This window comes from Chroicocephalus ridibundus, chromosome 3, assembly GCF_963924245.1.
Source record: "Chroicocephalus ridibundus chromosome 3, bChrRid1.1, whole genome shotgun sequence".
Lineage (NCBI taxonomy): Eukaryota > Metazoa > Chordata > Aves > Charadriiformes > Laridae > Chroicocephalus > Chroicocephalus ridibundus.
The window spans coordinates 70,351,330-70,367,918 of NC_086286.1; the positions used below are offsets into that span (position 1 = coordinate 70,351,330).

General features: G+C 43.4%; 1 protein-coding gene across 1 annotated transcript in view; it reads right to left on the reverse strand.

Moving 5' to 3' along the window:
* Nucleotides 1-429: 429 nt before the first annotated feature.
* The window catches only part of RSPO3 (R-spondin 3), a 61,033-nt gene continuing 44,873 nt past the window's right edge, over nucleotides 430-16,589 (reverse strand). Inside the window, exon 5 of the mRNA XM_063331074.1 lies at nucleotides 430-1,461. Within this exon, the coding sequence (XP_063187144.1) occupies nucleotides 1,268-1,461 (194 nt within the window). The 3' untranslated portion in view covers nucleotides 430-1,267. The remainder of the gene's footprint in view (nucleotides 1,462-16,589) is intronic.

A 16,589-nucleotide genomic window follows, 5' to 3' on the forward strand; every position in this document is an offset into this window, starting at 1 on the left:
TGCCCTTGGGGAAAGCATGGCAACAAAACACCTGCCGTGAAGCATGTTGGGTCCTCAACGTATTCCTGTAAAGGGTACATCCATTTCTGAGCAGGGAGTCGGTGTATAGCATAGCCTGTGCTTCACTCCTGGGTCACTCTAGCCACTAATATAGCCAGAATGGTACCAAGGGGGTTGGTTTGGCCTCTAAGCAGTGGAGATTTTCACGTCTGCTGCATCAGAGAGAACTAGAACAAGAATTTAAGTAAAATTGAGCAGAAGTTTGTAATTTCTATCCTTCAATAGATTTATCATCGTGGATCCTCTTTCACTAGATGGCATCATGGACTGTGTCCTGTTCTGTCTGTGAAGCTATGAAATGGTTCCCTCCCCCAGTACAAAAGAAGACACCACCACTGTGAAAAACACATACTTGCATGATCTATTTTTCTGGTTTTTATTAACTCAACATTGTCTCCTACAAATACGATTTGTCATTCACCAGAAGATTTGAAATGTAGACTTAAGTTACACATAGGTATAAAAAGCATAAAACAGCACACACGGTACCACTCTTTAGACCAGAAAACATTGTGTTGTCCCACGGATAAGAGCACTCTTCAAACTCAGCTCCGTCGCCTTCTGCCTCAGGGGTTCAGTCTTCAAAGCTGCAGATGCTTCTCCTTCTTTTCCCTTGGCTCGTGAAGCCCCGCCGGCTTTCCCATGGGGTTCCTCCCCCACGGACTGGGGAACCACAGGGCAATCCCACCCTGCTCCACCAGAGGTTGTAAAACCTTGGGTTCCTACTGGCTCTTCAGAAACGTTTTCCTCCTTCTCTTAATATTTATGTACAATATATGAAGGGATACGATTTGCGTCTTTGATTTAGACATATCTCTTGCCTCATACTTAAACAATAACTTGAAAAATATTTTACAAAGAAAAAGAACATTGTTCATCTGAATGTCATTCATTATTATATTGCTATATTTTATACCCTATTATTAATATATACAAAATTTCTTAATTGCCTTTTACAGATGCATGGAAGCATATAATATAACAGTTTTAAAGTATCCCATTTTTAGATTTTTTTTTCCTTGGCTCATGTCAATCTCTTTAATAAACTATGGTTGCTTGGAGAATATAGTAAGTATTTGGAATGTTGTTTAAAGTTTAATAATAACTGGTAGCATTGTCCATTTGCGGCCTGAACAGTTGGAGCACCTGTCAGGGCGGTCTGGTAGAGATAGCAGCATCATAAGACTTAAACAATCATGGAGGGCTGTTAGTGTGCAGTGTCGACAGGTGCCAGGTTTTCTTCTTTATTTGGGGCTTTTCTTTTCTTCGGCTGCGTTTTGTTATTGTTTTCCCTCTGTTCTCGGTTTTGTCTTCGGGCTGCTCGCCCTTTGCTTTCCTGTCTTGTCTCCTTGCTTTCATCTTTGTTGGATTTTTTTCTTTTCTCCTCCCTATTTTTTTTCCCTGAAATAAAAATGATGGCACGTTAGAAGACTTGCTCACGCTGTTGCAATTTCTGACTCCCTCGCTTTGCCATAGCCTATAAAACCAGCCCTGGATTAGCACCTCCCAATAGAAGCTGGACACTAGTACTAGTGTTTAGAAATGTCCAACTCTTCATCAAACTACTAAATTTGGCCACCGGACTAGCACCTCCTGTCAGTCTGACTCCGAGCAAAGCGCCGAGAACTCCCTGGGGATTCCCGGTGCTTTAGAGCTGGTATAAATATCTCATAGATAGATGCTCATAGCCCGTCTCCCACAGCCAGGGGCACAGCTCCATGGACTCCACCAAAACACAACTGGTTTGGGGACACCCATGGCTGAAGCCAGGTAGCATTAACTATTGACTGGTCTAAATTTATCTTGGGCTGGGACCCAGGGCATATGGTGCGAGGAAAGTAGCCATCATGTTCCTCCCCATCACTGCCAATGCTCAGCATCTATGTCTTTTAAAAACCCCTCTCCCCTCCCTTAATGCCCACCACATCCCCATCCACGGGGATTCTTCGTATTACAACATGAACTCCATGACAAAGTGTCAGCTCCGGCACAGGCATGTGACCCTCTTCAGACCAAAAAGTGGTGTTCCAAGTCTCAAGTCAAGCTTTAGACCATCGTTACAAAATTAGGTATTCAAGTAATTTATTGCTTTAAATACTTAGAAAGGTAAGATGTTGAGGATTTCGTCACTGCTACAGACCTCTCCAATAAAGCTTCCCATCCCCTTAGGAACATTAAAACTTTGTGTATTGGCTGTGGAGATAATATTGTGTAGTGCGTTTGTGCTTGGACCTAAGGAAGAAATTCTTTATGCTGAGTGTGGTTAGATACTGGAACAGGTTGTCCAGAGAAGTTGTGGATGCCTCATCATTGGAAGTGTCCAAGGCCAAGTTGGATGGGGCTTTGAGCAACCTGGTCTAGTGAAACCTGTCCCATGGCAGGGAGGCGTTGGACTAGATGATCTTCAAAGGTCCCTTCTAACCCAAACCATTCTGTGATTCTATGACTCTATTCCTTCTATTTACTTTACAAACCAATGCAGGTATGACATTGAATCAAACTTGTACATACACACAAGACTGTTTCTGTGTGGAACTGGTTCATCTACAGAGCTATGCAGCTAACATTCACCTGTGGTTAGATGAATCCCAATGACGTCTTCAAAAGCAACCTTGCTTGAGACTTTACTGAGACAATGTCATACTGACCTGTATGCCTCCTTACATGGAGAAATTTCTGGACAAGTATTGGAAAGCATCTGGCCAAACTATTTTATGATATCCTGGTAACGATATTACTGAAAATAATCTATCCCTCTCTGTTACGGCAAAAATACTTCTTGCTTTTAAATGTCAACAGAGATAATCCAGGCTTTCCTACACCAAAGTTGTGGGAGTTACAGAAACCTGGCAATAGCTCATGTTGAGGGTGCTGAGTGCAGGGAATTGTGCCCATTCCAGAGTCAAAACCAGAGCTGTGAGCTTTTTGGTGCCTCAGTGGGCTCTCTGGGAGTAGGACACAGTGGGGGAGTAGGTGCAGGGACAGTGGCTTTGTTCTGAGAACGAATGACCATCCAAGGAGGAGAAGGTCAGATAAAAGAAGAGAAATTCAGAGGAGGTGGAGAGAAAGCAGAAAGCACGGAGTAAGACGAAGCTGTCAGGATGTGCTGTATCCTCTTCTTGTGTAGCTCTATGGGCTTATTTTACAGCTTCTCCTTTCCTTACCATCGCTGCCTGAGATCAGAGAGCAAGAGAAGGTTTAGATACGCATGTTAAGTCAAGTAGGGAAAAACACCTGCCTTCCTCATCTGTTGTGTCTGAAACATGCAGTAAAGCTTTAAATGTAAAATGGCACCTCGAATTTTAGGTAACCGGTCAGAGGTTACCCCAATATATGCCCACATACCTGCAGAATCCCTCTCTGAATTTGGCAATGCCATCTAAGATGCGCAGAGGTGAGCAAGGGAGACCTGCAGAAGGGGCACGGGAGGCTCAGCGGGAGCTGCCACCCCGGGGCGAGCTCCATGCAGAAGCGAGCCTGCATCTCACCCAGCTGTAACGCTGCCTCTTACTAATGGATAAATGACAGCACGGGCTTTCGTTCCAGCGGTTTGTAAATACAGTTGGCCCGAGATGAAATGTTGTTTGAATGGAAACTGTCCAGGCATTCATTGTTTGACATTGTTCACTTGATGATCAGCCAAAATCCTTCAGCTGTGACTTCCTAGCCACTATCCTTTAAGTATATTGGAATGACATGTAATGGTTTCCCGTTCGGTCATGGATGAGCACGTCTGTATTTATATGTATGTGTCTCAGAATACACTGCCTCTCTCTAGCTGCAGAGTTATCTAGGCACGGCTTCACTGGTTCTGTCTTAATCAGACTGGTGTCATTATAAAAGGAAAAGCAAAACTGCTCTCTGGAAAATGCTTAAAATTCAGTCCTAATTCTCTTCTGCTCTGAGGAAGACTATTTTGGAGTCCGCTGTGCAATTTTGTACATGCTTTAATGGCATCACCCCCGTGCTGTTGCCATTTGTGAAAAGGTCTGCCCTCTGGACCTGTGCTGTTCTGCTAATGCAACAACGCATAGAAGGGTCACCTCTCCTGGTTGTTTTGCTCCTTTCACCGCTATTTTAAAAAATGAGAGTTTTTATATGACAGTATAATGTTAATTCCAGTCAGTCCTTGGTTCAATTTAGAGCCAAGGGAAGATTGTACCAGCGGTTATCTGCTGGCACTGGGGTGCAGCTGGAGCTGTGTCCTTGCATGCATCTCTCTCCCTGCTCATATCCCTGCTCTCTTCTTCCCTGAGACTTCTTCCTGAATATTTTTCCTTCTTCCCACTGCTTGCTGGAGCCCACTTCTTAGCAGCGCATTGAACTGGACGCCAGAAGTTGTGGAAATTCATTAGAAATTTGGGCATTTGGCTATCTGTCAAACAAAAAATGCAAAAATGACATGGGCCGTTACGTTTACAAGTTAGTCTCTGAGCTACTTCGCATTTGGAGAAGAAAAGGCAAGGACAGCATTAAAACTGAGGCTCATCAAAGCCGCAAACAATGCAATAATATCACTTAGAAGATAGTATTCTCCTGAAACTTCAGTTTCCTTTGTGAAGAATGTTGTTGTTAGAAAACCTTTTGGTGTTTGAACATGTCACCTTTTATACATATACATATATGTGTGTTTATTTATATGTATATGTGCCTTTTCACGTGGCTTTACTGTATTTAAAGGAGGGTCTCCCCAGGGAAGCGGGAGCCGGGGGCGGTGCCGGGGGTGGCCGCGAGGGGGCGCCGCGGTGCCGCGCCAGGCCCCTGCGTGCGCGGGAGGCGGCGGGGGCGCGCGGGGCGGGGTTTAGGCAGCGCTGGTGGCGGTTATGTCTTCTTGTGGCTTCGATAAAAAGTTCCAGAAGAGAAAAGAGAAAAAGAGGAAAAGGAAAAGGAAAAAAAGAAAAAGAAAAAGAAAAAGAAAAAGAAAAAGAAAAAGAAAAAGAAAAAGAAAAAGAAAAAGAAAAAGAAAAAGAAAAAGAAAAAGAAAAAGAAAAAGAAAAAGAAGAAAAGAAAAAGAAAAAGAAGAAAAGAAAAAGAAAAAAGAAAAAGAAAAAAGAAAGAAAAAGGAAAAGAAAAAGGAAAAGGAAAAACGAGGAAAAGGAAAGGAAAAGTAGAGAAAGAAGAAGAAAGAAAAGAAAGGAAAAGAAAAGGGAAAAGAAAAGGAAAAGAAAAGGGAAAAGAAAAGGAAGGAAAAGAAAAGGAAAGAAAAGGAAAGGAAAGAAAAGAAAAGAAAAGAAAAGAAAAGAAAAGAAAAGAAAAGAAAAGAAAAGAAAAGAAAAGAAAAGAAAAGAAAAGAAAAGAAAAGAAAAGAAAAAGAAAAGAAAAAGAAAAGAAAAGAAAAGAAAAGAAAAGAAAAGAAAAGAAAAGAAAAGAAAAGAAAAGAAAAGAAAAGAAAAGAAAAGAAAAGAAAAGAAAAGAAAAGAATTGAATTCTCCTTAGACAGGAGATATTAAAACATTTTCCAAGAGAATGTTTTGCTCATGAAGATGTGGATTCATGAGATTCTAATAGTTCTGTGAAGTATATATTTGGCATTAAAATAGCTTTTATTCCAGAAACAAAACTTCGTACAGCCAGCTGTAGTGGAAGAGTTAGTCTGTAGGCACTGTCCAGTGAATTTGCTTGTAGGCAGGGAATACTTTACTACTTCTAATAATAGCAACTTTGTATATTGAAGAAAATGTACAGACATGCTATAATTTTGAGAAGTGCAGTAGTTCAAATTAAATGGAGGCATGAAATTAATTCAGACAACAATATAATTACATGTCCAATCAGCTTAAAGGTGCTGAGTTCTTGTTCATCTAATTTATAGCCCCTGGTCAAAGAAATCACAGCGTCTGTATTTATGCAATCCACGGCTGAACACATCTTTAAGTATGCAAGCCAGAGTATTTCAGAGATGTCTTTGCATTATCGCATCAGATGTGGTGTTTCCACCGGACCTATAACCGTATTTTATGGATGAAAGGGAGGAAGGGTTGGTCACGACTTGGGAGAACTTGGTACTTAAGACCACCATGCGAGAGAGAGTTACTTACTGAAAAAATCACAGCTGATGTGGATTAACTACTGCAGGTTCCAGATTTCACCTACTTTAGGCATTGTCACTTAGTCCCACCCTATTATATTCAGCTGTAATTACTACAGGGAACTCAGAGCAGCATATTTGTTCCCTTCTCCCTTCCGCGGGCACTGAAACCCCAAACCACCATAGGAAGGCATAAAATCTGATTGTGCAAACTGCTTCGCTTTGCTGGGGGGTTGTCACGGGGTAGGTCTCATGGAAACCCCAGAGGGATCAGAAGCTGGCGTCAGGCATTTGGAATGAGTGTATTTCTTTTGGAGAGATCAATCCTGTGAAGAAATTTACCCTGGGAGAGCAGAAGGGGCAAAAGGAGTCACTGCACTGCGCCTGTTGGGGTTGCAGGCACCGACGTAATAGGCCCCTATCTGGATGGGTCCTGGCGCTTCTACTGTGCATGTCACCACGGACCACAAAATCCTCCCCACTACACTGTAATAAGCTGAAGAGCTATAATAAAAGACCACAAGCCACAGCTGTAACGTGCCACAGTGTTCTTTCACACCCCTCCCAGCCTTGGCTGACCTCTCAGCACTTTCCTGCCTACCGGAGCTCCAGTACCAGTGCCCCAATGCCTCCTCTGTACCCCACCTCGTAGGGGGACAAAACCTGGGGGCTAAGTGCCACCACTTGGTGTCGCCCTCCTTCCCACCTATCTGCGCCCTTCTCAGAGACTTTTTTTAGCCCTCTCAGACTAAAAGTCTGCCAGCCTTTCCTCATGACACAACCTGAACAACAGCATGACGTGCTGAGTGAAGATACCAGTAAGAGGAGCATGCTCCAGGCTCTAAACCCACTTACTACAGCTCCGTCTACAACACAGTCATGCCATACTATGCAAATGAGTCGATCACTCTTATTTTCAAGAAAAGTGACACATTTTGTTCTGGAACACAGGCTGTAGCATGTACTCACGCTACTTGCCAAAATAATAAGCCTCCAAATCCCCAACTGCCCAGTGATGCAAAGGGCATTCTCCTTTCATTCACAAGTCACTAGAGGCTGATTCATCTGATATGTCTTTTGGACATTCAAACAGCATAACTTTCTTAGCAGCAATCATTGTTTTCCTAGTTATAGTGGCCCTATTTTATAATCACTAGATTTTCAGGTGACCAGAGTGGTGAGGGTCAACAACTTTAGTACTACCTAGATGCTGCACAGCTCAGTGCATTTCCTGGCCTTACTTACTCTTGAAGATGCACCAACTGCTGAAGTGAATATGGGTAAAAATTTTAAAGGAGCTAAGGCCCAAAGGCATGCAAAGAGCAATTAATTTGGCCAGACATAGGTTCTCCTGCTGTTGAGATGTATGAGGAAAGTCTAACTGGCTTTTACATACCAGTCCAGATGGATTTGGTCTTAAGGTATGTGTCATATCCACAGTCCTATGTGGTGATCTTAGATAACCCAACATACCTCAAATGATATTGACACTTATGGTTGCCCACCAGCATTAGGGGACTTAGTGACTAACTTGTACTTACATGCCCTATCTCCTCTTGAAAATGGAAATAGTTCTTTAGATGTAGACTCTAGGCAATGTTGGAGCCTGACACCTGCAGAAGTCTTTCTATGAGATTTAGGATCCTTGAGTGTCATTTGCCTCTGAAAATAGGATCTGGACTGCTAGATTGTATTCACTTGAAAAATGTTCTTATTTATGTTGTGTGTGATAGCCTGTCCTTGCAAGAAGAAGACAATGCTGAGACAGACACGTTACAGGGAACAAGAACGTTGTGTCTAAACACAGGAATACTCAGGCCTGTGCAACAGCTGTTTGCATAAAGCAGACAGAGAGGAAAGAGAGGAGGCTGAGCAGATCAGCTATGCCAAGACAGGCGATGTCAGGCTTGGCTGCTGTAGCAGATAAAGAGCAAGTTGTATCCCATTAGGTGTATGGGAAGCAGGAAAGGATCATTTCTTCTGTGGGTTGCTTGGGAAAAGACACTGCTACACTCCTGAGCTCGTAAGCAAGGCTTATGGAAAGCCCCTGGTTTAACTGTTTTGTGATGACCTCTTTGCAATGGAAATGGGTTGGATCTGCCTTTCTTGTGCCACAGAAAAGACATTGCCAGTGTCTGAAAATACAAGAATATCCTCCAGTCAAAGAAGCGGCCAGAGGAGGAGCATTTCTGTAATGAGTTCTGTTTGCTGTTTGTGGAGACATTTACTGCTGTGTCTTCAAACCTGAGCCTGTGGGGATTTATTTCCTTTGCACTTGTCTGTTGGGACTAAGGGAATTTGTTAGCAGCCCTGTTTTAATCAGGACTGGTGTTGTGCTAACAATGGCAATTTTATAATTACATAAGTTTTCATCTTTTAAGAACCCGTAGCTTATAAACTTTGAACACAGCTTCCAAAGACAGGAAAGTAATGGCTATTTAGCAGAGCAGAAAAACCAGTCCGCGTTGCTTAGGATGGGAAGTGACATACACCATGCTGGTATTTTGGAAAGTGGCATTTTCTTGCCGAGCTTGCTCTGAGATTATTAATGGTGGCTTCTGAATGGGATTTATTTTTTACAGTTCTCCTAGAAGTAGCAAAAAAGGTAGATGAGTGTCCAAATCCACCTTATAAGCCTCTTTTAAGACTAACAGACTCAGATGCCAATACAAAGATTGGCGATAGCAGTGATTGGTAACGAAACCCCTTACCCTGTTGTTAGAGCGTCAGGATATTGGCACAAATCTGTAATAGCTTGTTTTCCTTTTAGGCACCAATAATCCAAGCCCTCCCATTAGCCCAGATTGAGGTCATAAATATAGTCTTTTTTAGAGACTCAGTTCAGCTGGTGCAGGCTTTTGAGCAAACCAGAAATAAAAATGTGATGCTGCATTATGTCAGAGCTGCATGTTTAGTCTGCCTCTCTAGAAATAATCAAGAAAAGTTATACATGATAAGAGACAGATGCTAGTGCCTCAGCAGACATTTGAACTCTTTCTAGTACAATAGTAAAAAGGAGAAAACCCCCAAAGAAACTTTTTTCTTTAGTACTCAAATTTGCACTTGGAGTGCTCTGAAGGGAGGGATAAATGAGAAAAGACGTTTTGCTTGGCTTTACTTAAACTGATTGCATTAAAGTAACCTGCCAATGCAGAAGATACTGATATGACCCCAATGTTTGGATGCATCCATAAGAATTCCTTTTTCCCTAAGCGACCACGGCTCAGAGCTGGGCTATACCAATGACTGAGTACGGATCCTGGAGGGGATTTGCGAGTGCCGACGCTTAAAGTTCGGACCAGGCCAGCAGTTCCTGCCCCGGTACCGGACACCGGGACCAGGAAACCTGGGCATCTTCCACCATTTCATTTGCTGGTATAGGTGCAGCTATATGCTCCCCCTGGAGCCCCCTCCTTACATCTCCTTAAGTTTCCTAGTGTGCCAGGAAGGTAAAGGAAGATGAGGAGTCAACAGGATGCCCCTCTGGCCCTGCTCTGCACGGTTCACTTGTCCCCTCCGCTCTAAGCGCGGTTTGTTTGCGTTCCCACCTGGGGTGACACCTGTGCTGACAGGTAGATGGGAGCCCATGTGTGTCCCACAGGTAACCCAGGCCAGCCTGACGGATGGAACAGCCGGTCGGCAGTAGCTAACACGCAGGGGGATGGCAGCTCCTGACGGATCCACTCAGCAAAACCATCAGCCTAGAGCCAGGGTGCTATTACTTAAATTTGCTGGAGGCCCGATTCTGCCCTCTGTTGTACTTGCTCAAACACACGGAGGTCACCAAGGTTGGTCTCTGGTGTAAATGAAGGGACAATTTTCTTTTAAGGATACTTTTCAAAACAAGGTGTTGAAAAATGACTGTTTCTTTCTGTTTCGTGTCTCCAACGTGTGTGTACTATTTCAGCTGGTCAAAGCATTGATCCCTCTCTAGGTAGTGCTAGCATTTCCAAATACAGTTTCACACTGATTAAAATGACAGGTCAGGTTTCTAAATTTCATACAGATCAGGGACTCCAAAGGTCCCCTTTCAAAAAGGGTGACATGACATTTCATTTTGGCCATCTCCGTAGTTTCCAAAGAGTTTTTCTCACCTACTGAGAGGACACCTGGCAGTTCACCAGGTAGAGCGCAGCCAGTGGAAAAGGGAATCGGGATCACCAAGAGTCTTGGGCTGTGTCTGTAAAAGGCCCAGGAAGTTTTTATGCCAAAGTGATTCAGAGCTTAGCCCTAGGAAGCTTGGGGAGCTGGGGTGACCAAGATGCTGTCAAAGGGATCTCAGGTTTTCAGGCTCTCGAGTCCTTGTCAGCCTGCCAGGTGGGTTGCCAAAGGCCAACCCAATGGACAAGCCGGCAGGATAACACAGAGGTTTTGTTTCAAAACCTGCCTGCTTTCCACTGTGACTTCATTGAAATCAGCGAGTTTCTGGGAAATGTGATGACTTTGATAATCTGGTATTTTCCATTCCTTTGCAAAATTCAGCCCTATAAAATATTTTTAAAAAAGATTTCTAAGTAGGGGTCATGGAGGACACGCATGAAAAAATCTTGAATGCAAGTATTTTAATATTGCCCGTAAGTCTTCAATTTAAAATGAATCACAGATAGAAATTGTCCATGTAATTTTTATCCAGGCTGTCTTGCTGTCTTTTTTTTTTTTTTTTTTTCCAAGAATGTGATAAGTTTATTCTTTTTAAATCCCTCTGGGAATGAACTGTGCGTTTAGAGCTGTTTGTAGTAACACAGCTTTGCACACTGAAGTGAGCAGCCGGCTTTATGAGTAGCTTGAAGTGGAATGTGAAGAATGAGTAAGCCGTGTGACAGTGCATCACTGGAGTCCGCTTCAATTAGTATACTTTACAAACTGACCACCACGCCATTTAGATTGGATACGAAGGAGGTCGCATGGCCCAAAGATTAGAGGAGATGCAGCCCCCACCAAGATGAGAAAGCAGCCTCTCATGACACAGGGAACCACTAAGTGCTAAGGAAAGCCTGTAGCCCCTTAGCCACCCCACCAGGAGATCTGCCCTGCGTCCTCTCTAGCACAGTTCCCACCAGCAGTATACAATGGCATGTAGACAAGTTTTGTTTTTCTGCTTGGTGCTTGGCTGGTGTCTTAAGAGTGCGACAGTGGCGCTGGTAAATTGGTAACAATCCTAGGCTTTACACTTCCAGGTGTGCCTGTGGGGTGTGCACAGTCCATACGGCAGGGATGGGTACAGGACCCGAATTGTAGGGCTGCAAAAAGGTTCTAGGGAACCTGAAGCAAAAGTTCAGTGAGTGATATTTTCTGTACTACGATGTATTGCAAGAAGTCAGGACCTCAGGACCTTCTCTAGCCTCTGAAAACTGTGACTATGGGGACCAGTGGTCTCTTTTTCCAGCTGCCTCCTGCCTCCAGATGAAGAAGCCCACTGTACACCAGTCAAATAATATGTTCATGCTTCTCTTTAAAACTAAGTCCTGCTTGGTCCAGGAACTTTTATATTAGTCAAAAGGAGAAACTACTCACTATTTCTACAGACTTGAGCGCCACCTGCGTTAGCTAGCAACTCCCTAGGCACTCTTCTGTAACATCTGAGACCAACCCTGTAGCCACTAAAACCAATAATATTTTGCAAAGGTCTGGTATGACATGCTCAGAAACACTTCATAGACTGTCATACAGAAGCGTAGAAACCTCAGGGGCAAGAAAACAGCAAACAGTTGGCACACACATACTGTGGTAAGATACCAAAAGGAGCAGGATGCTTTGTCCAAAGAATCCAGAGCAAACAGACCCTTATGCCAACCTCAACCAGAAACTCTAAGAAGTTACTTTAAAAAAGTACTTTTGAAAATGTTACCCAAGCTGTCTCTATGTCCAGGAAGTTAGTTTATGTGCTCTGAAAGAATGACTTGCTTTTAGTTAGAAAACAGAGGTTCCATCAACCTCAAGCCTGTAGCATTCAGAGGGATTCACAGAGACTCTTGCATCTCCGTGTTGCGTCTTCCACTGTGTCACATTTAAACTTAAGAGATTTATCCATCACAGCTTTATTTTGATTTAAGACCACTGCGGAAAAAAATCCAGCAACATAAAATATACTGTGGCTGGGAATGTGATCCTTCATCTCAGTGACGAACCTCTTTTTCTTTATAATATGGTCTTCATATGACTTCCCCAAGTTCCAAAACTGTAAAATGGAGATAAGAGTTCCTTAATTTGGGTAAGCGCTTTGGGATCTATGGATAAAAACCCCTACTGCTGCAAATCAGAGCCACTGAAGTGGACTGAGAGTCCTCCTTACTTCAATTAATGTTTTGAAGGACCAAACATCATGCTTCAATGAAATAGAGAGCTCAGGATCCTTTTTTACGGAGTATCGTTTCCTTGGTTGTGCTTAAAGGTAGCAGGGACTGGATCACCCACTGGCATTCCCTCCCACCACCCACATCCGTACAAGAAATAAAGTCAGTTCCTCTGGATTTAAACTAAATCCTTCTGGTTTAGCAATGCACATTTCTACTTAAGCAATAAACATCTGTCGTCTGCCATTCATTAATATTAATTATAAATGGTCACTAGCTCATGAGATCCAAGTCCACCAGCTGAGATTTTTCCAACTCTGACCTTGTTAGGGTTTGTATAAAAAGTGTTCAGAAGGGTCCTCCGAAGCTCCAAGCCAACAATAAGTGCAATTTGCAGAGTACAGCGTTTAGATTACGCACTTAGAACAAGGGCAGTCAGAATGGGTGATGGGGAGGGGGGGAGGGAGGGAAGGAGAGAGCACAGAGCCTGAAACAGCGTACCCTTAAATGCTTAAGAGTTTTAGACCTTTCTGCAGGCTAATGACAGGGAGAGGCATTGTCCATAATGAAACTGGCCCATCCATTAAACATTACTGTAAATGAAAGGTTGCGTGAATTAAAGGTTGTTCATCTCATGTTTCAGGAATGTAGCTGTGTTTCATGTCTGAAGCCTGTTTTCCTTTTAAATGGAGTTCTTCAGATGACAAATGAGAGAGAGAATTTCAGAAAGCAAATGGGCAGAAGTAAATACATGCTTAAGAACAAAGCAGAGACATAACTGTAGCTGTAAATCTTTATACTGGGGCTACTGTTTGCCACAGATATTGAGGAGGATTAGATTAGAATTGAGAAATTTCATTACTGGGTCACTTTGCTTGTAAAACAAAAACTGATAGAAAAAAACCCACAGTTAATCGTTAAATTCCAGCTTTAATATCACCTGTGTATATTTCACTCAAGGACCCCTGGTTAATTCTTTTGATACCATTTTGGATTTCAAGGAACTAAAACTAGAAAATGTAGGAAATGCTTTTTCTCAGTTTTGCGTGTCCATCACATCCTTAAATGATAAATGTGGGGGGGTTTTTTCTCCCCTTTAATTTCTTGCCGCTGCAAAATTGCGTCAACAAAAATTACTGAAAAATAATATTTGTTTGCATCAGTCCTTAAAATTAGCTCATTTCTTTTCAGGCCTAAGCATACAGCAATATGGCCCTCATGGGACAAATCTTCAACTGCTCTTAAAATATACATAGCTTCATTGGCAGAGAGGTGCTAGCTTATATCTCTGGTTAATTAGTGTAACAAGTTCACTGAAAATTTCTGTGAGAAAATCCAGCCCTACACACTTCCTATAACAATGATTCAAAGCTGATGAATGCAAAGAGGAAGATGAACGGATATATCAGCAATGCAAATGACTAAACTTGAAAAAATGAAAGGGAAGTTGGTTTCAGTTCCTTGGGTCAAGCCCAAATAAAAGTCTGAGCTTGAAAAAGACAGCAGGAGGCCCTATATTGATGTCAATAGATAGAGATACTTGGATTTGTGCTCTGTAAATGTGCAGTAGGCTGCCTCTCTGCGAAAGTCTTACAGAAGGCAACTGGCAAAGCATCAAAGTGTTACCTAGTCCCTTACTAGGCTATGAAGCTGGACTACTATACTTAGACTGGCTGCAATGGATGTTTGTCTAACCTCCTTAAAAATCTTCCATGATGGAGATTCCCACAACCTCTCTCCTGGTCTTTACAATCTTTGATAATAACACTGGATGTTGCCATCTCATTGGGAACGCTCCGAAGCTCCTTTGGACCTTTGTAAAGGAAAGTTATGGCAGCCAGCTTTTTCTTTTTCAAAGCTCTGAGGTTGGAAGAGAGATGGGAGGTGGCAGCCTAAGCAGACCAAAGGCTACATCAGGTGTCAGAGCTGGCAGGGAGAGTGAGCTGAGAAGAGACGACGAGACTGGAGATGCAGAGACCTGGGTGGGGAAAAGCAAACAGAGCTGCCTGGGTGGGGAAGAACAGACAAATATCCAGTAAGATGAGGAGAAACAGCAGCCAAAAAGTGCTCCTTTGTTTTCACTTTGTTACAAAGGAATGCTGAAAATCCCTTCTTCGCGGCTAGATCCAAAGTACTCTGAAGTCAATGGGATTTCAGTCGGTCTTGGATCCGGCCCTTTAAAAGAAGGGTGGCTATAATGCAATAGTGAATGAGTGCCATTGCTGTCCATGACTGGCAGTGTTATAACAGCATTGCTATACATGGAAGTGTTCCACAGCCCAGGATTTAGCTCATTAAACAGAGCTGCGTGTGTCACCATTAGACTTGAAACATCCACTGCCTGATTTACTCTGTAGCTCACATACCCCAAATGTTTTGCATTCTTGGACTAAATTTGATAGATGTACTAGCAAACTTCTCTCTTGAGTTTGTTCTTCTTTCCAGGACACACAGGCCAAAACAGTGAGGGGTTTAGATCTCCAGGTGGCGAGGGCTGGGTGAGCCCTGCTGTCAGCAGCCACTTCCCTTCGCCTTTACTTTATGGTAATATTGCCCAAAGGTGAGGAAACAGCTTGCTGTGGTCTTCTGGAGAGTCAAGAAAAAGAAGTTGTCAAGATATCTTGCCATGGCACGCAGCCTGGAAGAGGTTCATTTCCATTTCCAGCTGTGACAAAAATGTCCCTCCCTCAGAAAGAGCTCCTTAAAACACTAGAAGTTAGGGCAAGGACTTTGGAAGCATCAGCTGTGAAAAGCGATAGAAAGACCAGGGTGGAGAGAAAGACAGGCAAGTGAGGATGTGCAGGCAGGGCAAGGAAGTGATGTGGGGTAAGAGAGGACAATACTCAGCTCTTTCGCATGTGGTTTCTGCCCTGAGCTGAGAAGAGAGAGAAGCCACAGTTCCACAGTTTCCTATTTGCCTCTCCCTGAAACTCAACATTGTGAATTCACTGAAGGTGAAGGTGCCATAGATACGTCAAGTACATCTGTACCAGGGAAGAAGGTTGGAGACCAGGCAGACTCCTGTGTGTCTGCACAGCATAACTGGTAGTTTGTTGTAGGACCCTGTTTGACCTGCAACAGCCATCCCTCTTCCCCAGTCAAATCCGCTACAAAGGGAATAGCCTCAGCTAGTTTGGATACAAGCCAGAAGGTGGCCCTTGGCCTTGTGGCCAAGGAGTGGACCTTTGCCTGCTTTTCTGTAGCAGTATAGACATAGCTGTGGATTTCACCTTCTAAAGCTGGAGCTGCTCTTCTCAATCCCAAACATTTTTAATCAAGAGGGAAGATTTTAGGCAGGTGCTGGAAACTTGGCGCTGAATGAATACCTGCTGGGCACTTTGGAAGGGAGAGGAAGAGGAGTTCGTGAGAAGTTTGTATTCCCTCCTGTTTTTCCTACACAGCTCAGGCATCTAAAAGATAGTCAGCCAGCCAATTCTGGAGCACAAGGAGGCACCAGAAGGGAAGATCAGAAAGAGAAAAAAAAAGAGCTGGTTTCTATCCCTTATTTGGTTTAGCGATCCGAGGATAACAGCTCTCACATTGTTCACAATTTAATGGAAGAATGCAATCAGTTTTTTTCTGATTCACTTTCCTTACGGGAGCAATTGACCACACTCTTCTTTCTCAGATTTGATACCAGTCCTGTTACTTTGAGGTGGATGCTGTTTATCAGCAGTGTGTCCGGCACATTTTTTCTAGCATGCTGCAGAGGACCTCAGGGCTGCTGAGTGACCTTCCCTCTGCTCCCAGGCCCCTCGGGACAGGGGGGAGATGGCAGGTGGCAAGAGAGGAGCTGGCAGCAGGAGAGGAGAACATCTCCCGAGGAGCACAGAGACAGCGTCAGCCCAGTGCCCTGTGAGGCTAAACCCAATTTTGATACCTGAGGGCCTGACAGGTTGGTGTATAGCCACAGCCATTTCCAGCCTGACTGGTCATCGAGATGCATATTATTGAGAGAATACAGCCTTGGCATGGCACACACGTACACAGGGTGTGCATAAGTGTATAGTACCATGCGTGCAGAGGCACACGGCGTTTATGTATTACCTGCTTGCATGGTTGATAACGCGTCTCTCAGAACTGGGAGGTATGATGAGAATTTAATGTTCACACTAACACAAACAAAATAAACATACTTGCACGAAAATGCAGTATTACTATGAATTAGTTCATATTTTAAGGTCTCCGTTTGCAGGTAGTAACCTAAT